This window comes from Ursus maritimus, unplaced genomic scaffold, assembly GCF_017311325.1.
Source record: "Ursus maritimus isolate PB19 unplaced genomic scaffold, ASM1731132v1 scaffold_13, whole genome shotgun sequence".
NCBI classification, from domain to species: Eukaryota; Metazoa; Chordata; class Mammalia; order Carnivora; family Ursidae; genus Ursus; species Ursus maritimus.
In genome coordinates, this window is record NW_024423675.1 from 16,843,842 (window position 1) to 16,869,437 (window position 25,596).

The 25,596-nt window shown below is 45.6% G+C and overlaps 1 protein-coding gene across 2 annotated transcripts in view; it reads right to left on the reverse strand.

Annotated features, from left to right (window-relative positions):
- The window catches only part of LOC103675856 (prolyl endopeptidase), a 111,790-nt gene that overhangs the window by 6,327 nt on the left and 79,867 nt on the right, over positions 1 to 25,596 (reverse strand). For both annotated transcript variants that reach the window (XM_040627578.1, XM_040627579.1), the window contains exons 11-13: positions 6,217 to 6,353; positions 3,489 to 3,583; positions 418 to 549 (exon numbers count right to left, since the gene is read on the reverse strand). In XM_040627578.1, coding sequence (XP_040483512.1) covers positions 418 to 549; positions 3,489 to 3,583; positions 6,217 to 6,353 — 364 coding nt within the window. The remainder of the gene's footprint in view (positions 1 to 417; positions 550 to 3,488; positions 3,584 to 6,216; positions 6,354 to 25,596) is intronic.

A 25,596-nucleotide genomic window follows, 5' to 3' on the forward strand; every position in this document is an offset into this window, starting at 1 on the left:
CTTCCTTCACCACGCCTCTCTCTGCACCCGCAGCGTAAGTACTCAACGGATGTTCGGTGTGATCACATCTTACACGTTCTGAGTAACACAGTCCCAGGGGTAATCGGCTCAGTCCTGCGCTGGCTGAACCCTAGAAACCTGGGGATCCAGTTTGTGGGGGTGGGGGCCCCAGCCAGTGTGCAGCCCAGAAGAGCTTGGAGCAGGTGGGGGACAGGTTCTCAGGCTGTCGTGAATCAGGCCTGTACACCGCGGGTTCAGCTGGGCTCATCGGTCATTTATCAGATGCCCTGATACAAATGGGTTTTGCTTTCTTTGCTCCCATCCATGAGCCAAACTCAGTCAAGAGCTGTCTACGGACAGTGTATCCAAAAACCCCAAGAGTGTTAACTAGTAAGCACAAAAGAATCCAGTTCTCACCCACTAAGAGGCCTCCGTTCGAACCTCCGTTAATAGTCAGCCTCTTGGGAGAGGTGTAGCCTTCCTTGATAAGATACTCGGCCGCGTGCTGAAAGTCATCAAAGCAGTTCTGTTTGTTTGCCAGGATACCACCTGCAATGGGCCAAAGTGAAAGATGGTTAAGAAAGAAAACAGTAAAAAACATGACAGTTTAACCAAAAGGGAATTCAACTGATAGGGCAGAGTTTCAACTACGGATCACTTACACAGCAGGCTAACACCGCATTTAGAAAAACGCCTCAACTGAAATTTTGTCAGGCATTACGGAAATCCATCAACACCATAATCACGAATCCATAGTGTGGATCTTTATTTTTCTAAATACAACGGCAGTGCCGCATAGGGAAGAGATGATCTGTTACGTCAGAGAACCACGAGGACAAAAGTATGAAAGCAGGTAGCCAAAAAGAACCTAGATTTTAGAGAAGCCGAACTTCACCTTGAGCCATGCTCAACCCTTTCTGTGCTCTGACCCACCGGGCTGTGTACACTCCCCCCTCTCAGGGACGGCTGTGCACTCACGGGGGCACTTCTCAGCCCTCCTCTTGGCAGGAGTTGGAAACGGTAATGCTGAGAAATAAGGTCTTCAGTTTCTCCCTTCTTTAGGGAATGTAAGCAGGAGTGAGGTGGGGAGGGGGTGGTGCACAGAGCAGCCTGTTATAGGTTTTTTTTTTTTTTGACAGAGAATCAGCCAGCAAGAGAGGGAACACAAGCAGGGGAGTGGGAGAGGAAGAACCAGGCTCCCATCGGAGCAGGGAGCCCGATACGGGGCTCGATCCCGGGACCACGCCCTGGGCCAAAGGCAGACACTTAATGACTGAGCCACCCAGGTGCCCCTATAGTTTCTTAATTCTTGAATGAAGAACTCAGACATCTCCCCAGAGAATCTGGATTTTCTCATCCAGAAGTTATCCAATGTATAAAACCACGCAAAGAAATTACGTAAAGAGAGGAACATTTGTAAAGTCTTGGAATATCTAAAAGTAAAGGCCAAAAGTCAAAGATGTGCCCTCAACGGAAGAGATGTCTGAAGTAACTGCCCCTGAGATGAACAAAAAGCAGACACAGGTCTAATTAGATATTTGAGATTAACCACTTCTGCAGAAATTCAATTAAAGATGAAGCAGTGCTACTGAAGAAATTTTTTCATATCAAAACAAATGTTATTAAAATTTTAATAAGAAATTATCGGTGAATTAGAACAGCTAGAATTACTTAGTTTCCAGGAATAATATCATTTTGGGTATATGACTATATTTTTTAAAGAGCATTAAATTTTAAACTCAATAAACAATGGAATTTAGATCTATCAATGTTTAGTATACTAGGGTCTAACTGGAAAAAATCCATTTCTGGCCCCTTGACTGCCTAAATTTGGAGAACGTTTATGAATCAGTCTAAATACAGTCAGTCTACTTTCAGACTCACTCAAGCTCCAAACTCCCCCTCCCGCCCCCGGCTTTTGAACAATTAAGTTGGTTAACACAGAGATGGAGCACGGGTGCCTATCACAGCACGGAGTGCACCTGATGACCAGAGGGGTTTTATGGAGACCGATGTGGGTTCTCTAGGAGAGGGCCACAGGACCAAGAGTCCACGCAGGGTTGTGTGTATGCCACAAACATTTTAACTAGTAAATGACACGGGTTGGGGGTCTAGACTTCGCATACAGATTTGGAACATAAATATGATATGTAGAGATTTTATTTTTCTTTGATCAATCATCTCAATATCACAGCATGATTTTAGTGTAATTAAACTCTAATATCAGGTCAGGGTCAAAATTATACAATAACAATTGATAAAGTCTTAGGGCAACTGCTCCCAAGAGTCATCCCCATGGCGGGCAGGCCAGGAGCCCGTCTGTTAATGAGAAATACTCCCTCTTGCTAAGGTGCTCTTGCTAAGTATGTTGTCTGATGTCAGCCTTTGGGGTGCTTGCTGGATGTTCAGGGGGTCAGGCCTGGCCTTTTCTACATCTTGTCATCTAACAGGTACTTATGAAAAATCTCTTTACAGATCTCCCCTCATCTTTGTAGACTGGATTTGATGCAGAAAATCACAGCCTTTGGCCTCAGGTTCAGGAAAAAGTGGATACATGCAGGTCTGCTGCTCCTACTGTGGGAGAAGACCCTTTTGCCTGGTGCTGCTGACCAACCCCAAGGCCTGGTGGCTACCTTTGTTCCAACAGACCTCCTTATAAATGACGGCCGATGATGAGAGTGGGGAGAAGCCTGGGGCTGATGGGAGTGAATGTGCGTTCCCACATCCTCCTCTGGCTATTGGTAGTCTAAGAATTCCAGACACAAAAGGCTGGGGGAAAGGATGTGCTCCATATGTAAAGAAAAGGAAGAGATAAGGGTTTAAAAAAATTATGACAGCCTGGGGAATGAAGCTTAGTATCGAAGCAGTATCCTCAATGGAGTAGAATCCATGCTTCAGGAGCCTGGAGAATGGAGACTGAATCATTAAAACCAGAAAAGAAAAACGAGTGAGCTCTCGAGTCTAACACCTGCACACGACAGAGTCACAGCCGTAATGCTAGGAGGATGCTACGTCTTAGCCATGTCAGGAAAATCAGAGGAAACAAGCAGAAGGATGCTCACTCTGGGTACAGGAAAGCTCTATTTGAGATTGCTCTTTTTAAGAGAAAATGACCCGGCTGGAGAGAGCCACATAATGCTAACCAAACAGCCTGGTCTTGCCTCAGATCAAAGAAATGCCGAAAAGTGGCCTGCAGACCCACTTCCGCCAGTGATGGATAAAAATGCATCCCGTGCATTGCTAAAAACCCCAGTTCTGATTATGGTCTATAGGGAATGTTTCTGAAAAGTATGGACTTCATTAAAATAAACAGATTACAAAGGAAAACAAAATGAGAAAACACGGAGCTGTTTTTAGAGGGGCGGTGGTGCCTGCAACATGTCTGAACAGCTCCTTATTTTCCGCTTGTCTGCTGCTAACCCCATCAGCTCATTCAAACACAGCTTTGGCTCGGCCGCGTTTGTGTTCCTGTAGAGAAAATACCTCACCTTTATGCCACGTCTCTCCGTACTCGCCACCCCCTCGGATGTTGGCCACTGCAAGGACGCCGCCCATGTGTCGCACAAAGATGAGCCTGGACACGCTGAGAAGCAGTTCAAATAATTAACCTTCCATCAACCACCTGGGAAGGACCATGCTGTCTCTCTCCATCCAAACAATGTATCCCCAAAGACACTCCACATGTCAATATTACTGAAATAGGAGTCCAGTTCTCTATTATTTGATTAAAGTGCAAAATATAGAAGTTCTGATTAATGTTTAACAGCAAAGTTCACACATTTTCATGTGCATTCAGTATTATATCCTTTTTCTATACTGGTAAATATCTTAACTATAGGAAGTGGGAGTACACAATTCATCATGCAAAGAAAGAAAGAGCTGGAAGCTCTCATTTCATGCTGAAGCCATCTTTCTTTTAAACAACTATGTTGGCAAACTGAGTATCCCCAGCCATGTGACACAGCCCTGGTGTGAATGGCTCTGGACTTGCAGGAATCCCCCGTGGTGGTCCCTGCTCCACTGTATCTCTCTCCTCATTGTTCAAGTTGGAATAAAGCAAGCTGTTTCTGAAATTGGGATTTTAAAGAAGTGTTCCAGTTTTATAGACCTTTAGATGCTGAACTACGTAACTAACACAAGGTGTGAGAGGGGTTGGGGAGACCAAGGACACAGTCCAGAAAGCAAGCATGGAGGGCTCAGGGCTGGAGAAAAAGTTTTCTAGAAATAAGCAGAAGAGACTATAGCACAAAGCCGTTAAGTAAGTCCTTTGGGAAATCTGGGTTTTGTTTTCTCTTCCTCTTTCTGCTCTGACCCTAACGGTGCTAAATGACATCCATTATTTCTGATAGCTAAAATTAATTCTGTCTTAAGAAGTGTTTATGAAAGTTTTATCCTTCTCCCTTTTGGTAGCTGGGTAAATGCAGGCTTCTGTAACCTGGGGCTCTAGATGGACTGAGTGCCGATTTCCTGGGTCTTGAGGATGCAGAGAAAAGGAGAGCTGGGAGAGGTGATCATACCACACAACCGGATTGGCCAAACAGATTTTCCATCGGTTGGTCTTCTCCTCAACATTGTTCACGCACCCCTCACGGTCTCTACGGAAGCTCCCAGCATATCTGCTGGGTTCTGGGATAAAAATGGTACAGGGCCCCTTCCTTACTCATCTCTCAAGTCCCAGTGGAGCAGGATTAATAACTACTTGTACAAATGAACAAAGACGAGCAGTCTTAGCTATAGATCTGCTCAGAAATCAGGGTGGTCTCCATGCAAGACCCCCTGGAGGGACTAAGGGAAGTGGGGCTCATGATGCAAGACTCCTAACTTGTTCACGAAATGACACACATGCTCATAGGCCCTACACTCAGCCTCACCATGACCTGGACCTGAAGCTTGAATTTCATCACTTTGAGTGATAAAGGGCAAACAATGACACGTTTTAGTTTTTGTTTTAAGGATTAGCTTAACCTAAAGAACGAACAGGTATTGGTTTGCATTCTTAGACTGATCAGCACAGAATAAATATGGCATATGGTTTAACCACACAGACACAGACATACGAACGAGACAGCAAAGCTGACTCCCTGGGTAACTGGCCGGAGGTGGGCAGCCGCTCTGTGGCTCAGGCCGTGCCCTGAATACTGGCTGGTGTGGAGGAAACACCGCGGACGTAGAGCGCCACCGTTGCTGCACAGGAATGAGGAACCGCCACTGCTCCACGCTTTTACCTGGTTTCCCTTCAACGTACCCGTGTGATGATACCTCACAAATCTTCTGGAAATAGTGTCTGCATGATGATTTTACAAGTTCATCAGCTGCTCACTGACAAAAGGATAGCCAGACATCCAAGGCAGCTCACGATTTGGCTATAAGCTACTGCGGGGCAGGGACCGTGTTTCACACCTCCCCAAATCCTGAAAGGCTCGAAACAAAGCAGCAGTTTCCCTGTCTTCATGTTAGGGGCAGGGCAGCCAGCTGAATCTACTCTGAATTTATGTCCTGGGAGTCACCAGTCCATACATTTCTCCCGAATGGGACCAGATTTCATATGAGGCTCTATTTAGAAGCTGGCTCATGGCGGTCTTGCTGGGGGGAGACTCGTTTTTACTAAAAATGCTCAACGCAAATTCCATTTTATACTGTGAATGGGATGGTATAGCCAAGTTTGCAAATAACTGACAGAAGATATTTATTTGAATAACAGCAAATGTGGCAATGCAGATTTTCCCCCCTGAACCATACTTATTGGGAAATAATCACGTAAACAGCTTACAATGGATGAAGTAATAGCACATACAGAAAGTACACTTGTGGCTGAATGTTAAGATGGTCTATTTTAAAACTTGGTGCTGCTGAAAAATATAACCAGTAGCTGAAAAATCATTCCCTCTGAAGAGAATGCTGAGGGCAGTGGCAGGACAGCCAATGACCACCACTGCAGGGATGAGCTTCCTTCCGTCCATACCTCAGCTGACGCGCCCCTTCTGTAGCCTCAGCGTCTCGTTCTCAAACAACCTATTCACTGGTGACACAACACCAGCTTGTCGTGATCCTGAAATTCCTGACCAAAAGGGCACGTACTTAACACACAGTCCTGCCCCTCCACAAAAAAAAGCAAGAAATATACAGTTACATACATTTGAAACATTTAGTGCACTAGTCTCTGGTTTCTTCCCACATCACAGCCACGCCGAAGCTCCGGGAGCCTTCTGCGCTTACCTGTAGTTGGGCGTGATGGATATGTTGAAGCCGCCGTAGCCGTACAGGAAAGCAGGATGAGAGCCGTCCAACTTGATGCCCTTTTTATGCACAATGAACATTGGGATCTTTGTGCCATCCTTGCTGGGGTAGAAAATCTAGAACAAAAGAGAGAACAGATTTAGTATCAGTTAACGCTTGCTTGCTTTCAGATGGGAGAAACGTGCAGGTAGCCAGTCCCCTGGGTACCTGACGTGAAGCATCTTTCAGTTTTAAGGAGACTTTGTGGAGTAAAGTGTTGGAAAGTAGGGAGACCTGAATTTGAATTCTTACTCCACAAGTATCTAATTAGGTTACCGTGGGTAAGCCATTTATCATCTTTGGCCTCAGTTCTTCAGCCCTAAATGGGGCCATTGTGCCCACCACACGGAACACAGAAGAGAACAGGTGTTCTCACGTTAAGATACTCTTCATTTTTCTGTGTTCAGCTATTATTAAGAAAATGTTAACCACTACAAAATATGCATTAGGTGAGAGAGAACAAGAACAAGGAAAGCCTATTATTCCTAAAGACATTTTCTCCAGCATTTTTTTATAAGTAGGCTCCGCACCCAGCATGGAGCCCAACGTGGGGCCTGAACTCACGACCCTGAGGTTAAGACCCGAGCTGAGACCAAGAGTCAGATGCCCAACTGACTGAGCCACCCAGGCACCCCATTCTTCAGCATTTTTAATTAAAGCTCATGACACCTGCCAGAGTCTGGGCAACCTTGGGCAAGTTCAGTCAACATTTCTATATTCATTGCTTCTCTATGGATAAAAAGAGTGAGAGAAAAAGAATAAGAAAGAGAACACTGAATGCTAATCAAGTGATAAGCCACCAAAAGCAGATAATGGTTTCTTCCAGACAGAAAATCTGTAAATAGTTTTTCTCTTTGGGCAAACATGGTGTCTTTACCCCAAGTGATACCTGGAAAGTGTTCCCACTCAGAAACATCTTGCTGACCTCCCATGTTATACTCAAGGACATAAGCCTTCGCACTTAGTGTGGTTTGGAGCCATATTCTATCCAAAGCTTTTTACGGTAGCAGTTCTACTGTAGAAAGTTGCCACAAAGTCCTTGGAAGTCAACGGGGGTTGGGAGGTGGGGGAGTGGGGGTTCAGACTTAGCGAAAAGCACTACAAGGCCACAGTAAATGCCTGCAAGCTCGGTAGTTTCCTGAAACCCGCCAAGAAAAAGAAGCGAAAGAAAGCATTTGTTTCTGACTTTGGAGAGAAATACTGAGAGAGATGTACATTTGGGAGTTCAGGAATCATGGAGAATACTTACTCCTCAGGATTCAAAACTATCAGAAGGGACCCACACTTTTGTTTAAAGCTGTTAGTGGCTGCCAGTTAGCAGCCTCTAATAGAGTGGAACTGTGTGGGTGGTTCGAGTAAATGCAGAGTGAGAGGAACAAGTTCCAAGTCATTGGCTGGGGCTAATGAGTTCAAATACAGGGTCTTCAGCTCAGACGTGGGGAGAATTTGGAGCACGCCAACCACAGAAGGAGCAGGAGAGCAAACTGTCTCACATGATCCTACCTTAAACGAAGCCTCTGATCAAAAATCATGTTCCCTCCAGCTTAAACCTATCCTCAAACCCCTGCCCCGGCACCCCCTCTGTGGTCCGGCTCACCCGCCCACAACACCCCCCTCTGCGCCCTGCTCTTCGCCCAGCCAGCAGGGCTGATGCACCTCTCCTCGCCACTCAGCTGGCTCTCCTGTTCCCAAAGTGCCCCATCCTGGTGCTCTAGGACAGTGTGGCTCCCCTGTCCCACTGCTCTTGCTTCCGCCTGGAGATCTCCAATGCCTGCGAGTCAGTGCGCAAGTCTCCCTCCCCCATCTGGCTCCAGGACAGAGGAATCCTTTTAGAACACCAGCAGAAGCACAAAGTCCCCTTCACGCCCGTCTTGCAAAAATATATCCAAGCTGAAGTTGGTATGGTTCAGATGTTAAAATAACACCATTTTGAACACTGTCCAAAAGCGAAAGGGCACTGTGAAGATGATTACAATAAAATCAACTTCGAGAAAGCTCCTTACAAGAAGGCTATTTCAGACTTGAATATACACACCACGTGAATACGTATGTATACAGTTCACCACATCTCTACACGCACGCACACACACACACACACTCGTGCTCTAGGCCATTTCCATTTATGGCATGGCAATTGATAATAAACCTTCAATAGAAGGGCAAATTGAATCCTGAGTCTTTTCGTAACCACGGAAGGAATCCACGTGAACATTTTAGAAACATGCATCACACACAGCCCAGCCATCTTCCATCACGCACTGTCTACTTCTGTGACTTAACTGGAACTGCTTTCCTCTTGAAGCCACTTCCTTCAAAGCTTTTCTTCAAGAGGCTTTGGGGTGTCTTTCCCACTGCTCTGGATTTGTTTGGTTAGGAAGAAAAGCTAGCCAACTCCCTATTTCCATTTGCTTCCTAAACCTGGCCAAACCAAAAAGCTCCCCTTCAGAACCTCTCTAGTGGTGCTTGAAACTCACCGGCTGGGCCTAAGCATCTAAGACGAACATGTTAAAAATACAGTTTCCCAGACGGCATTCCCAGAAGTTCCAATTCTACAGGTGTGGGCTGGAGCGCTCAAGGCTGCAGATTTAGCCTGTCTCCTACCTTCTCTGGCACAGGTGGATCGGGGCTCAAAACTAGTCACACCATTTGCTTTTATCACTCCCTGTATCCTTGTCAATTATATCAACGAAAACCAGGTGTTTCCCCACAATCCTTGATATTTCAATATGCGACCCTACACTTCCCTCCCCCCAGTTCTCATGCGATTTTCTTCAGTGACTTTAACAATGAAATTGACAACCTGTCCAGCATCCTGTCCTTACAGATGCCTGAATGTCTTACTGTCCCATCTTAGCTTCCACAGCACCCTGGCCACTTGCTCATTCGAACATTTGCTGGGTGTCTATCACGGGCCAGGCCCTGGATGTAAAGATGAATTTGAGCTGGCTAACCCCTTCCCTCACGGGCCTTAGGGTGTACGGAGACAAGCCAGCAAGCACGACAAACACCCATGACCTTGGCTCTGTCTTTGCCCTGAGATCCTGAAACTCTGTGCAAGGAACGCTGACGGCCCCGCCGTGATTCCAACCTGTTCTTCCGCCACTTCCTTCCCTTCCTTACTCCTCAGGTATCTGCTTTGTTGTTTTTAACTCTTTATCACAACATTCAGTCCCTCATATTCTCTCTGGCTCTGTCAGCCTTGGGCTCGAGACCCTTAGGCAGCCCTCTCGGTGTCACGAATGCCTGAAGTCCTCTAATTCTAACGGAAGCCACTGGATTCCTTCTCCTCCTCCAGGTTGTTGGCACTCAGAAAATGCCAGCTCACTTCACTGCAAATTAGTAATACCTCACGGGCTCTGAACTTAGGCTTTATGTCAGTTTTCTCCTTTCCCTAAATGAATTCCTTATGTTCTCCTCCTTTTCCTCCCTCTGTCTTTCCTAAATGTCTCCCTTATACCCTTTTTTGTTCTGAAATCAATTCCAGAGTAGCTGTTTCCAACACTTTCCGTCTTCTTCCATTCCCAGCACCACCCATTTGCATCCCCTACTCTTTGTCTTGCCTGTTGTCATAGAGGCCATCTGCTTGGAGTCCTTAGAAAACCTTCTGCCAACTTCACTCACCCCCTACAACCCCAGGGAAACACTCGGCCTTGATTCTAGTCCTTGCCAATCCCACCACCATCACACTTCCGACTACCACAACGTTTTCTTTTTGTATTTTCTCCCTTTCCTTGGCATGCAAACACACTCAGATTTCTCCTATCCTATAAAACAAAAAACCAAAACCTTTTGCATTGCCCTGCTTGCCCCTCAAGCTAAATTTCCATCTCCCTCTTCCTTCCTGATGACACATCTCCACGGTAACCTACACCCACAGCTCATGCCTTCTGACCTCATTCACCACTGGTGGTAAAGTGGTGTCTTTACCACCCACTTTTTTTTTTTTTAAAGATTATTTCTTTGAAAGAGAGTGCAAGAGCGAGCAAGCAGGGGGAAGGGCAGAGGGAAAGAATATTTCAAGCAGACTCCATGCTGAGTGTGGACTCCTACGTGGGCTCGATCCCATGACCCCAAGATCATGACCTGAGCTGGAACCAAGAGTCAGATGCTCAACTGCCTGAGTCACCCAGGTGCCCTAGCTTTATCACCAGTCTTAAAGGGCATCAGTGAACGTTTCTGTCCTTCTCCTTACCCCTCCATCTTCATCCCTGTCCCGGTGGTGCATGTCCTTCCCGAGTTTTTCCTAAGTTTATAGAGACACATCTATTCTCACATATTCACACACACACACAGGTTACTGTCATGTGGTGATGCATGGAGTCGGGCTAACACTGGCCTACAACATAGCTCTCCTCACACAGCAAGACATCATGGGTTTTTGTCCATGTTAAAACTCCCAGATTTACCCCATTAAAACAAAACACACACACGTGCACACACACACACACACACACACACACGAAAAACCAAACCAAAAAACCCAAAAAACCCAAACCAAACAAAAACAGGTGCTTGATATTTCACTGTATGAATGTGCACAAATGCATCTAATCATCTGCTTACTGGTGGGTATTCAGGCTATTCTGTTTTTTCTCTTAACAATGATGGGATAAATCTCATATATTCATGCTATGATTTATAGGATATATATTCGCAGACATGAGACTGCCAGATCAAACTCTATGTGCATTTAAAAATTCAATACATTCAATACAAGTAATTCTGTAAAAATGGTGTATCAACCTAAGTCCCTAGTGACAGTGATTACCTAAGTGTCCATTTCTTATCAGCAGTGGATGTTAAAATGGATTTTAATTTCTGTTAGTCTAACAAACATTACCATTTCATTATTGCTTTAAGATTATTTTTGAATTCAAAAATATTTTCATCCATTTATTGATTTTATGTCTCTTCCTCAGAAAATAAAACATACATGTTCTTTCATTGTGTTACTTTTCTGATTAGTTTATAAAACTCTTCTTACATCAAGGTAACTTTTTTTCTGTCAAGGTTTGTTTGTATCTCTTCCCCGTCTATAATCTGTCTTTTAACTTTCTTTGTGGAATCTTGAATATACATACTGCATAGATAGGAGTTTCTCACCCCAAGTTATAAAAATATTTGTCTATATTTTCATTTCAAATTTTTACATTTATATCTGTAATCCAAATGGGAGTTTATTTTTGCATATGGTCTTTCCCCTGAAGACCAACTATCACGTACCACTCACTGAAGGATTAATGCCACTTTTGAATTGGTTCCTTCCCAGGCCTCATCTGTTTCAATTTCTATCTGGCAACTGCTTCTTTGGCTTCCTGGGTGGAGTAGTTCTTTGGTTCTTTTTTATTTCTCCAATTCTTTTTCAACCTTCCTAATTGATCCATTACTAGCTCTTCTTCCTCCCGCCACCTGCAACTGTGTTGCAATTTTCTATACTCGGTCTTCTTTTTTCTGCAAGTCCCCCCTCTGCCATTCTCAGAGAGCTCTAATAAATCACTCTGTGCTCAGGACCTTCAAGTCCACATGTGCAGGCCCCTGTGAGGGGCTGTGATCTCCCAGGGGGGTGGCCCGTCTACCTCTCCACGTCACCATGCCCCGATATCCCTGGGGACATGCTCCTCCTCGGGGCTCTCCCTCATTTCTTTCTCTTCTCAGCCACTTGACTGCCAACTCTCAGAATCCTATCTTGTGCCAAGGACCCCACACCTGGGCACCCATTCAGTCCTTCCAGTTCCCACAGCCAGGCCTCTCCTCTCCCATTTGCACTGGCAAGCCTGCTCAGGATTCCCTCCTGCATGAGCCTCAAAGCCAGCCGGTCTCCCTGACGCCTCACATTTGTGAAAGTGGAGTTGTGGTAGGAAGAGTAGAACCTTAAACTATTATTAGTCACATACAAAAATTATAATGTAATATATATAAAAAAATACAGAAGCCATTAGTGCTTTATGAGTAGACAACTGCCAAGCTTAAATCCATGTGTTATTTTTCCGTTATTCAATAGTTCACTGCCACCACAATACTTCAGCTCAAGTTAAAAAGCAAAACAACTTACTCCCTGCCCCCCATACTTGTAACCAAATAAGAGAGAGCTGGCGATACACATCCATTGTTTTTGAGCGTCCACTGTGGCCACAGCCCTTGAATAGAATGCCAGAGCTGTTACGGGATCCTTAATGGACAGGAAGACAAAGTGCTCGCACAGGATCTAACGGGCAGCCACCTGAGCAATCGAGAAAGTCTGTGTCATCCAGGGCTAATGGCTCGTCATGTGAAGCTGATGGGCCCTGCCTTCCCCCTTCTTGTGCCAGCAGCAGAGCAGATAGGTTGTGCCATACAGCCAGCTCAGCAAAGAGCCCGTGATGCCAACGTTAACAACGGGGTCTGTCCCCTGGCACACACCTTCGCCTTAACAGACCGCAAGTCCTGCCAGAGATCCTGTGGCAGAGAGCCTTTGGAAGCACCTGTGAGATCTCGGAGGAGCGTCTGCTTTAGCATGTTTCCACATGAAATCTTCGAGCCACGCCACAAGGAAAAACCAACATCATGACAGCAATTCAAAGCCACCGTTCGTTCTAAACATTAGTGAGCTGGCCAAAGGTTGCTCAAACTCTGTACTGAGCAAGCTTCCCTCCTTGATCGTATTTTTCCCCCTTTAAGACTTAAATTCTTCATTTTGGAGACCCTCACAGCAGTGTAACAATGTTACTCCACATCTCCAACCAAGAGCATTCAGCACAGCAAGGCAGTACCCTCTGGGAAGCCCACTCGTTTCTTCATAGAGGACAGTGATGGGTCTTTCCCAAGCAGTCCCAAGACTGTGGCACTTCGTACAAAAATGCTGGTGTCAGTTCTTTCTCAGCCGGGGAGTTAATAAGATTATCTCAAATTCTGGAATTTACAATGTTTTAGATACAAGGAGAGATTGTCACTCTGGGACTTCACAAACTGGTTACCCTCTTATTATACAAATGACAAACCTGAGATCAGTCAAGATAAGACAGCTGCCAAGGTGACAATGCTAGTTATGGAAAATCACCACCATGGTCTCCTAAGTCCCTGGTCCAGGGTTTTTCTCCTACTCTTATCACAAAGTAATTCACTCTACGGTATTACTTCCTTGTAAATATCTTTATTGGGTGTAACTGTGTAAAATTTTGCAAATGTTAGAAGCTTTGGCACTGATTTAATAGATTTTTTTTCCCTCAAGACAATAATCACCAGTCTCTAGGAAATCCAGGGGACAAATATTCTGCCAGAGATACAATGATTTATTTGCTTTTCTGTTTTTGTTGCCCTCTTGAAAAGGAGACTCATTCAAGCATGTCAAAAGCCATATTTCAGATACAGAGGTTATTATATTTACTTTTTTTTTTTAAAGCAAAATAAGTCTGCGTGGAAAGATGATCCTTCTCCAAACAGTCATCAGTGTTACCATCTTGAAGACAGATTAAAATAATAAAAAAGCCCGGTATATCCTGCAATGCCATTCTACTAAAAAAATCGTCTCAATATTTTTAAAAGGTGTAACAGACACAATTAACTTCACAAATGAAACAAATGCTTTAGACAATCATAAAGCGAGCAACCCCCATTTTCTAAGGAATCAATTAAATTTAAAGCAGCTTCCAATTTTGCATATTTTGGCCCATATTCTAATGAATGATTATTTACCAGATAAGAGCTCACAGATCCTTGAGTTGAAGTCTTTAAATTAAAAAACTACTGAAGGAAGGAAAGAGAGACAAAGGGTTTACACTTATGTAAAGCATATAGTAAAACATGTCAGAAATGACCACCCCTTATTATCAAGCATGACTTCCAGAGGCATCACCAAATATAAAGCAATGCTACTCTGGAGCTGGGCTTTGGCATGAGATGACAGTCACGGAATACATGTCTGGCTGTCCTAACAGGTGAACCTGGTTTGAGATAGATGAAATAAAAACATCTTCCTTTAAAGGAAAAAAGCAGAGCAAGGAAACCTAAGAAATCAAGGAAACATTACCGTTCTTCAAGCGAATGACATCAGTCATGAAGAGACCATGACTACTGAAATGATTACTTTTCTTGAAATGAACACACTTAGTAGTAAGATCAATTTTGCTGAGACATTCAAACATGGGCAACCACAGAAGTTTCTGAAAACAATCAATCTTCAACCCCAGATTTGTTCTCATTCAGGTTTGGTGCTATCTGAGGCAAATGCCAGCACTCTCATTATCCCCAGTAAAGGGACATGCTTGCATATGAAAGATGAAGGTAAACTGCAAAGGGCAAGCCCTTCGGTGAGAAGAATGTCTGGTGATAGCAGCTCCTTCCTAATTTTAGGGCCTGATAGGTTTAAAGGAGAATGTTCATGAAAGGGTGTTGAGCTTCCCTTTTTATCAGAGTTGACAGAGGCACTTGTGTGGCCTGTGCTAAGTGTGGCAAACACATGTGACGAGGAGCAGAGCTGCTCAGAAATCTCATGGTCAACGCAAGCAGGGTCAAGACATTCCACTGCCCAAAGAACCAGGCAGAAAGCAACCGTTGCGCCTCCATTACCTTGTAAAGCAAGTATAGGGAGAGCTTCGGAGGGTTTCGAGGGGGTGCTGCACATTTCTGTCCTGTGCTTAGGTTAAAAATACCTGCCAGGCATTAGAAAGTCACCGTCCTATCTATTTTCCAGGCGTTTAACTTTGGAGAAGTGGGGAGGAGTTTAAGAGTCACCGTTGGGCAGAAAATATAAAAGGAAATTTCTATTCCAGATACTTTTCCTTTGCTTTTCAAAGGATGGCCAGTTTTCTAACCGTGGAACTTTAAAAACTCCTGGGGGGGGGGGCACCTCAATAACAGCAGCGTCAGTCTATTTAAGAAATCTACTTTAATTTTTGGTCCATTTCTTGAGCATCAACACCGTGCTAAGTGCTCTGCTGACTGTCTCTGCAGAAATGCCTCAGCTCTCCAAGGCTAGGCCATCTGTTCTTTGGAAGAATAAACCTATTCCAAGTTCCAAACTGTGGAGCAAGAAGTGAAACAGAAATGGGAAGGTGCTGAACACAAGGGAAGAAAGACAGTGGCCCACGTGGATCGTGGCACTTTGATGAGTTTGGCTGGAGTCTGGAAACTTTCGGGGCTGTGATGAGTAAATAGGACTGGATCGCAGACCATAATCGCCATCTTCACTTCCACTGATCTGACCTCTTTGTGGTCAAGGCCCACATAGTCAGACATTCTCCTAAAATGGAAGGATCTGCCTGCCTGCACAGGTTCAGGGAAAGCCGCCTGTGTATTTTTTTTTTTTTTTAAGATTTTATTTATTTGACAGACAGAGAGAGACAGCCAGCGAGAGAGGAACACAGGCAGGGGGAGTGGGAGAGGAAGAAGCAGGCTCCCAGCGGAGGAGCCCAATGCGGGGCTCGATCCCAGAACGCCGGGATCACGCCCTGAGCCAAAGGCAGACGCTTAACGACTGCGCCACCCAGGCGCCCCAGCCGCCTGTGTATTTTAATGGGCACTGCTTCTCGGGGTGAGCTCACAGAACGCATCAAGTGCGGGCAACGAGGCTCACTACAGGGGCGCTGGGGTGGCACGTCAAACGTACATGTGTTTGTTTTGCTCTTTATGAAAACAGTGTGAGGAGTCCATCATCAGGGGAGCCCTGCACTGCTCGCATTCAGTGAACATCTGATGAATGAATAAGCAAGTCAGCACTGCACATTAANCACTCTTTCTGCTCCCCCCAAACCCTGCTGGCTTGCTTCAGTTCTTGAGGCTCAGAGGCACGTCCTCCCTGCCCACCCAGAGGAAGGCCCTGCCTTCTAACAGGATTCCTGCTTCCAATCTTTGGGCATTTGTTGCCAGATTAATCTCCCTAAGATTAAAAACAACAGAGATCTCCCTAAGATTAAAAACCTTCCTTTTGATCTAGGTCACTCCCGTACTGACAACATGCAATACCTCCCCATCCTCTATAAAAGGAGGTCCACGTTTTAGACCAGCCATTAAATATCTCCACTGTCTACCTTCAACCCTTCTGAACCCTTCCCAACCGCAACTGTCCTCTCCACTGAAACTGCCATTTGCATCTCCAGATCCCTGAAGTCACCAGGCCTTAGAGACTAAAGCACAACTGGAAAAAAAAATTCACTGGCTCTTACGAATTCACTTATTTGACCCCCCTCAAGCCCCCAGCCAGTGCAGGCACCCCTAAAGCTGTATCTCAGCAGGTTCAACCCTTGCTTGGCTAGTTCTAGTAGAAGAAAGAAATTCACAGCACCGCAGACAGCAGCTCATTTCACTGGGAGCCTCTCTCACTGTTAGAAAGTCCTTCCTTACCTGAAAATGTCAAAATAAATGAAAACACAGGAACAAAAGTCAGCCAAGGCTCTGGAGACAGAACCCAGTGATAGTAAATTTCCATATAAACTATCAACTAAAGTTCTGTACATTAAAAAAAAAAGTACTAAAGTGCCCCCCAGTAGGTTTCTACATTTTTCACAATAGGATTTTCCTCAGTCCTTAGGTCAAAATAGATGTTACTTATTTTACTTGATTTGTTTAAAACACTTTAATAGTTCTTACCATGAACCAAGCACTATTCTAAGGAGTTTATAAATATTCCCTCATTTAATCCACATATGAGGTTTATACCACGAAGGGCCCCATTTTGGGGGGAGGGGGGTCACTCTGACCAAGAGAAGTAACTCGTCCAGGTCATATATCCTGGGAGTGATGGAGTCAAGATTTGTACCTGGGCTGACTGACTCCACACTCCATGCTGTCAGTCACTAGGAACAAAGGGTCAGCAAAGCCCCCGAACCCCCTCCAGGGCCCCCTTCCTGAACCTCCTGTTCACAGCTGTGGTGCCATCATGTGTCTGTGTGTGTCTGTGGACCTCTCTGTATCCAGCACGGTGCCTAGAAGACAGCGAGCACTTAGAAAACAAGTCTGGATCGCTGCATAAATAAACACGCAAACCGGACACCACGCTGCGATCAAACAACTCACAAGAAGGTATTTCGAGTGGCAGTGCCCTGAAAAAAACTATAAAATAAAGCGGTCTAGACTCTGGCACCAAAATGCTTATAAGCTGAAAAGGAATAAAATACAAATTAACTCTGGTTGAGGCACTCAAGAGACTGGATAAGGTTATAAATTTCCAACTTATTACTAATGAAAAATATTTAACATCTGACATTTTATGTGTAGCCGTTCATCTATTAATTTAGCAATGCCACGGTGGACGAGCGTTATGGCTCCGAAACGGTTTAGTTATGGTAATTTACTGCATGAGATTGCACCTGCGTCATAAAAACCCAGGAAGAATATTTGAAATCAATTTCAAATTCTCATTAACTCAAAACTATGGTGGACCACTTATTTATTTTACTGCCTTAGAAAAATAAAATTAATAAGCAAAATGTTGACATGACAAACTCTGGCCAGAATGTTCAGTCACAGAAGAGAACCAGCCACACAGCTTTAAGGCTCTGTGGCTGGTAGCTCTGCAGGCCTTAAAAGGCTGGACTATGAGAGAGACAGATGTTGGTGAGGAGAAAGGAAAGCAGTGTTTGTGCAATCAAGCAGCTCCTGGGGGGGGGGGGGCGGCGCTGAACCAGAACTGCTCGCAGCCGAGAGTGGCCCTGAATCGAGGGCAGCACAGACAAAAGCCCTCCAGCCAGGACGCTGGCACAACTGTCCAATTACCATCTTTTTGTCTATCTATCCAAGTTGGGAAAGGGAGATGCAGCAAAACACTGCGAGGAGCAAATGCACATAGCATCATTTCACTGCGGGAAAATGAACGACTGGAATACTGAAGAGGGGAATGTGGAAGTAAGATTCTCTGGCATAAAGACGTTTATGTATGGGGGTTTCTGCTGCACACCTCCAACGCTGCTAGTACACTGATCCGCTTCTACCTGGAGTCTCTCAGGCCAATGCAAATCACCAAAACAAAGGCCTCGGAGAGTCAGAGGTGGGCAAAACCCATCCTGGATGATTTCGGGTTGCTTAAAGGACAATCGTTAAGAAGCTCACTTGCACCACAGTGCATTTCACTCCCCCACGCTGGGAAACGTGGAGCCAGAAATGGACTCACGCTGGTGCAGGCGGGCTGCACGGAGGTGGTCATTGGGAAGACACAGAAGGAGAGGCTTCCAGGAGCATCACAGACAGCCACTGGGGGCAACTCACCAGGGGATGGAAAAGAGGAAGGGGAGCAAATGAACGCAAATCACAAGGTTCAGAAATCCTGCTACAAAGCTACAAGCACAACTTCTTTGATTTACATTCTGTGCTTGGCTGTGTGAAATGTTTCGTATTTGTGCAGTACAATAACAGTAGCAGAAATCTTACCAGTGGAACTGTGTATCACTTTTTTCTTTTTTGATGGCTATGAAATGCCTCCCACCACCGTGTTCACCCCAGCACTATCATGATAGAGAGATCTTGTCAATTCATTTTCAGATGCTTTAAACGTGGAAATGGTGTAATTTTAAGTATGCATACACACACACCTTTTTATTATCACTTGTAATCAAGGCATTAAGGTAGTGAAATATCAAAGTCTAAGGAAAATGAACGTTTCAGATGAATAATCGATTCATGTTCATGGAAGATCTGGAAAAGAACACTGTGCTGTTCTGATGATAGATGGCATTCACGATGGCGGGTGGGGAACATTTGATGACTGTGAAGCATCAGGGGGGTGTGCAGAAAAGCTGGCTACAAAACCAGCACACTGCGGACAGAAACTTTCATCTAGTGAATTCTGTGTACTATCTCTACTGCCTAGTAATTAACAGGCAAAGCCCAGGGCTGCAAGGAGGCTCCTCTTTCCCAGACGGCTAGGCTTAGCGGCTCCACTCACGGCCTCTTCAGTCTACTGCTTTCCTGGCCACCTCCCCAGTCCTTAAATGTTACTGCTCCCTTTTGTCCTCCTTCCCCTCCATACACACCACCAGAGGGTTTGATCTGAGCCCAGGTGCTCACTGACCCCCACCATGGCCAGCCTTCATGACTCTCCTGACTCCTGACCCTAATTCTCTGAGCACCTGACAAATGCTATATAGGTATCCACCACAGTCCCTTTCAAGGGCTCCCCACTGTCCAGGGGATAAAATCTCACCCCACCTGGGTGCATACCAGGCCCTTACAGTTTTGACCTGTCTGCATCTCCAGGCTCACCTCCTGCTGGTGGGGTGCAGCCCTGGTGTTGGGGAGACCTCTGCTTGTGTACAAGCTCTCCTCCCTCCTGTGTCCTTCCCCTGTCTGCCCGAAGCTCCTTTCCTGGAAGCCCTCCAGGGACAGTCTTAGATGTTCCTCCACATCTGGGCTCTCACAGGACCTGGGATCACCTTTCATAGAGTTTCTCCCAACATCAAATTGCTACAAATGTTTGATCACACCATTTCACCTAGTAAATTCTATCCTACCTTATAGTCCCAGCACTGCCGGATACAAGGCAGCAGCTTGATAAACGTTTGTGAAATAATTATTTTTTTTATTTATACCATCTTCTCATTTAGAAATTCCATTTTATTTAAATTAGTATTATTATAACTATCACTGCCTTAGGCATCCCTCCGGCTTCTCCCTGGGAGGCACTGGGACTTTGGGGCTCTGGCTTAGACAAACACAGCAAGGGAATACGTTACAAGAAACACGAACAATGAAGAGAAGAACCATACATACAAATCAATAAAACTATGGAGGAGTGAAGAAGGAAAGGGAAAGGGAGTGCATGAAATACGAGAGGCTGCTTTAGAAAACATGTTAGAAAAGCCAAAAGCCAAAGGAAGAGAATTAAGCTTCCAAAGTCTGAAAGCATTAATTAAAAAACCCAAATGATCACATACTCTCATAAAACACAGCAAGGAATCCTGGTCAACTGAATTTACACGTCAGTAGAATTGCCTTCTCATTGCTCAGCTTGTCTAAAAGTTTCCCAGACACTTGCAAGAAAACAACATAATAAATGTGTACCAGGAAGATATTTAAAAAATTAACTTTGATGCTCTAAAAGGAAGAGGATTATTTCCTGCTTTGGTCACAGACTATGACCCGAAATACACTTAAAGACTAGATCACACAGAAATTCCACAGAAGTACAGATGGTAACAAACATCCGTTTTCTGACACCATTTGCTGGTTTTGAATAGAAATTACCTTTGGAGGGGAGAGGGAGCTGGTCCCATCGAAATTTTACAGAAAGGGAATGATCCATTCACATAGGTTTCTGGCAGTGATAACTAGATAATTTCAGACTGCATCATTTATCAAGACTTCTCTTATTCATTTGCCAAATATATACATGTATCTGCTCTGGGCTCTGGGGACATAGCAGTGGGGAAAACCACTTTCTGAAGGGAAGACAGAGGGACACATAAACAAATGGAGAGACAAAGCTGGATGCCAGGATGACAGGATGGGGCAGGGCTGCTATCTGACTGGGGAGGGAGAGGAGGGAGCTCTGATCAGTACAGTGGAGGTAAACGAAGGAGTGGGGGTGAAGGGTCCAGGCAGAGGAAGGAAGCAGAGCTGCAGCACGGGGAGCGCACATGGACCTGTGCGGGCAGAGCGAGGCAGCCAGCGTGACTGCAGAAGAGTGCCCAGCAGGAGGGGACAGGGGCCAGGCCGGGGTGGGGGGAGGCCTGTGGGCATTACTCCCAGGCTGGTCAACGGGCAGACAAATGCAATCATAAGGGATATGCAATTTATGAAGAAGCCACATTATCCTGTGAAACGACAGCCAACCGTCTTTTCCTTTGGACCACGGATCTCAGAACTGGCCGCTCTGCCTGCTGATACTGACCCCAGCCAGGAGGTTGGCCCGCTAATGTGTCGAGAGTAACATAAATCATTCCCAGCCACTGACACCACCATGAAATCTCAGTATTGTGGGGGTAACGTGTTTGCGGGAGACCTGTCACGGCGAGGGAAGAGTTCTATTTCTCCACCGAAGGAAGGGTACCGTAGTTGAGCAGAGAGCCCCAGTTTCTGTGGCTGGCCCCACAGATCGGGCCGGCCCGGGAATGTGGAGGAGAGAGTGGCCACAGTCACCCTCTCCAGCCAGAGCTCTGCTCGCCGGACGTGGCCGGCAGGGGTAAGGCGGCGCCAGAGTGGGTGCATGGGAAGACCAAGAAGGAAGACAGTGCCGGCTATGCTGCCTGCCCAGGGGTCACTGGTGCTGCGGGCAGCGTCCTCCTGCCCTCCTCTGACCGACTAGCGGGGCCTGATGCAAGTTCCTGCATGCAGACGGGTCCACAGGGGCGTGATGGAGGCCCGAGAGCTCGGGCAGAATTCCGAAAGGCCTGATGGCAGCAGACCTGTGAGGCGAGACGGCACACGTGAGCCACAGCTCCCAGCAGCTCAGCCAAGCAGGAGCCCCCTGGCAGTGCTTATGTTCTTCATTAAGTAAAGTAGGAAAACCCACATTACTTAAAACACTGTGTTCAGGACACAAACTCTCCTATAATTTTGAGTCCACCAGAAAAAATAATGCCTGTGGAGAAAATAATAGGTAATGCCTTACTAAGATTTCTAGAGCCGCTTATATTTTTAAAGAAAATATTTGGAAAATGAAAGCTTAAAAATAATGGAATGGATTTTTACTGACAGAATTTCAGGTGCTGTGGTCAAAGATGGGGCCAGGGGCAGAGGAAACAACGTGGATGGAACTACAGGGTATTATGCTAAGCGAAATAAGTCAGTCTGAGAAAGACAAATACCATATGATTTCACTCATATGTGGAATTTAGGAACAAAACAGATGAACATAGAGGAAGAGATGGAAAAATAAAATGAGATAAAAACAGAGAGGGAGGCAAACTGTAAGAGACTCTAAACTATAGAGACCAAACTGAAGGTTGATGGAAGGAAGTGTATGGGGGATGGGCTAGATGAGTGATGGGCATTAAGGAGGGTTCTTGGATGATAAGCACTGGGTGTAACATGTAAATGATGAATCTATATTTTACTCCGGCAACCAATACTACACTACATATAAACTAACTAAAATTTAAATAAAAACATGAAACTAAACAGAACAAAAGAAGATAGAGAATTCAGGCCCTAAGAGGTCTCACAGAAGGAAAGTAAGGAGCTGGCTTCCTTCCTCACAGAATGGAGGGAATGTCCCTCTTACGAAGGCCAGGCCTTCCATCAGGGCTTGGAACCCTCCCACCCTCTCAAGGAACTTGGCTCCTGGGGTGGTTCCCTCCTACTGGCCAACCCATCAACACACCACAACAGTCTGGTTTCTCCCCCCTTCATAAGACAGCCCATTGACCTTGTACATGCCTATCACCTCATGCAATTCAACTTCTCAAGACTGTCTACACACATGGCTCCCCACCTCCCTCTCCCTACCTCCCTTCTCCCTGATCTTGAACAACACACTGCCACAAAAGCTATGGAAGGCTCCATCTATAAAATGTTCTATGAAGTTAAAATCTGATTTTTTGGATTGATTCGTTTTCTTAGCACAGCTGTATTCTACAGCAAGAAAATGAAAAATCTGAAAAGTAATCTGAAGGAGGAAGAAGAAGGGGAGGGTAGGAAGACAAACCACAGTTGTTAAAAGACAGAGATGTGCAGTTAGCCTACCAAGGATTATTTTTTAAAAAAAATTTTTTTAAAGTTTAAAAATATAAGCTTTTCAGATTACAGCATTAACACAAGACTGTTCTAACTAGACTCATAATGCAATACAACAACGTACGAAAAGCAAAGCTAATCCCCCAATCCCTCAATAACATCCTCCCCTCAAGAAACCACATATGTCTTCTCTGCTCTTCTTCAATATACCCTGTTCAGCCACCAGTCGGCCCCACTGCTCCTGGAAGTGCTCGTCAAGATCACCAATGAATCCACCCAGTCAAATCCAAGAACTCTTCTTCTTTCCTTATTTGACCAATCACACTGAGTGTTGTCTGCCACCGCCTCCTTCTAATACCCTTTCCTTGACGTCCTGCTCCCCCAGTCTGCACTTTGCTGGCTTTTCTCGTACCTCCCTGGCTACTGCTTCTGGGACTCCCCTGCTGGCTCTTCCTCCTGCAGCTAACGCCTGGCGGTGGGGCTCCTCAGGGTGCAGTCCTGACCCTCCCTCATTCTACTCCATGTCATTCTGTCCTTGCCCCAGATCTAAACAACACACTGACACTGAAGATGCCCATGCTTATAAGTCCGACTCAGATCTCTCCTTTGAGCCTGAGACTCAAATATCCAGTCCATACTTGACATTGCCACTGGCTGACAATGTAACACAAACTTGATACGTCCAAAGTATTCGCCCTCCCAGACATGTCCTCCCTGACCCACTGCCAACAACTTGATACATGGTACCAGCTGCTCAGATTCCAAATCTCGGAGTCATCCTTGATGTGTCCCTCCTCCTCTCCCCTCCACGTGCAACCCCTGAGTGCGTCCTGTTGATTCTACCTTCCAGGTATTTTCCAAACCCACCCTTCCTCGTGTCCACAGTCTCTCCCTTAGTCTAGGCCACCTTATGTCTTCCAGCAATCTCTACAGCTACATCTGCCCCTTCCATCTATTCCCCATAAAATGGAAGACAGCTTTCTTAAACCAGAACATGTCCCACTCCAGTATAAGACCCTGCAAGGACTCCCACTGCACTTGGGATCCCTAACAAACCCCAGCACATCCATGAGGTTCTGCCTTCCCTCGCTTACCACACCAGTCCTCTCTCAGGTCCTCTCTGAGGCCAAGCGCTTCGTTCTCAGGGTCTTTGCTCTAACAGCTGGGCTGCTCTCCCCACATCTCCACTTGGTTAGTTCCCTTGCACATCACCTTTATGTTTCCACTAACATAACCCAAGGGTACTCTGGTTGACCACTCATTTCTGGCCCTACTTATTTTACTCACGGCCCTTCCCCCAACTTGCAATCTTCACGTTTATTTTCTGTTCACTTGTGTTTTTTTGTTTTTTGGGGGTTTTTTGGTTGTTGTTTTCTTTCTGCCTATACTCCTCTAAAGACCACAGCTCTCTAGATCACTGTTTAACATGATGCCTGGCACAGAGTAAATTCTTAATAAACACACAGATTGGATGAATGAAAGTGGTTCTCTTCCCCATCCCACCTCCCCACAACAGTGCTGACCAATTTCTGATGGCAGGTGAGGAAGACACCTGTTGGCAGCTGTAGATGGACTACAGGAAGAGTGGAAGTCTAGGCAGGGGAGCATAGGTGGCGCCAGCAACGCCCCACGACACCCCTTGGTCCCTCCGACCTCTGCAGATTCTGAGCGATGGTTCAAAGTCGGCACTTCAACAGTCAAATCTGCAGATTCTCTAGCAAAGCACCAGCCACAGTTTAGAGTATTTATACTCTTCTCTGATCCTTTCCAAATATTTAAATTAGCTATATGCACATTAACCTTTGGAGCTGAACTAGCTATATCCTATGCAAAACACGGAAGGCTTCAGGGTCCTGATGAAGGCCGCACATACACAGTGATTTTTACTACACCCTAAATGGTTTTGTTTGAGAGTCTATTTCAGAATTACCCACTACCCACCTTGGGATGGAAGAGCATATTCTCTGTTTAAAAATATATTTACATGCATATTAATATCGATATCTACTCATATACATACACATGTAGACAAACGAATGCAGCTGCAGGCAGGGAGGACCCAAGGTTGGTCAGGTATGACTTAACTCAGCAGAACGAACTAGCAGATGATTTTAAATGTATAAGAATTGATATGGGCTGCATTTATCAACACAGCCTGAGTAGATGATGTACATTTCCTTCTTTCGAGCCATTAAACCAAGGTGAGCAATGAAGCTTTCTCCAGGATCTTAATAAAGCCACAAAGTTTTCTATCAGTTCCTACAGGAAGACCTAGAACCACCTACTTCCAGGTACTCAACAGCTGAACTGGGACAACTAGGAAGAAGCTGGCCGAGCTCCTCAGGGCCGACAGCACTGGCTACGCCACTGTGTGATTAGAGACAAGTCATCTGACTTCCCTACACCGCAGCCTCTTTACCTCGAGAATGGAAGTCATGAAAGTCCTGACTGTGTGAAGAAAGGAGAGAAGGCACGGAGAGCAGGGGCACGCGGCCTGGCACAGGGAGTGCCCACATCCATGCTCTGCTTCCAAGTAACAGCACACTCTCCCCTTCCCCTGTCTTTTGCTTCTGACTGAGTTTCCCAGGGCAGGAACAAGAAGAGAAGCTTCTACAGAAGTTGGGACTTGGCTGAGTACTCACAATGTATAGAATTTCAGAAAATGCGGTAAAGAAAATGAACAGTGCGACGATGGAGCATGGAGGAAGGAGAGCCAGGCAGAGGTAAGCATGCATATGG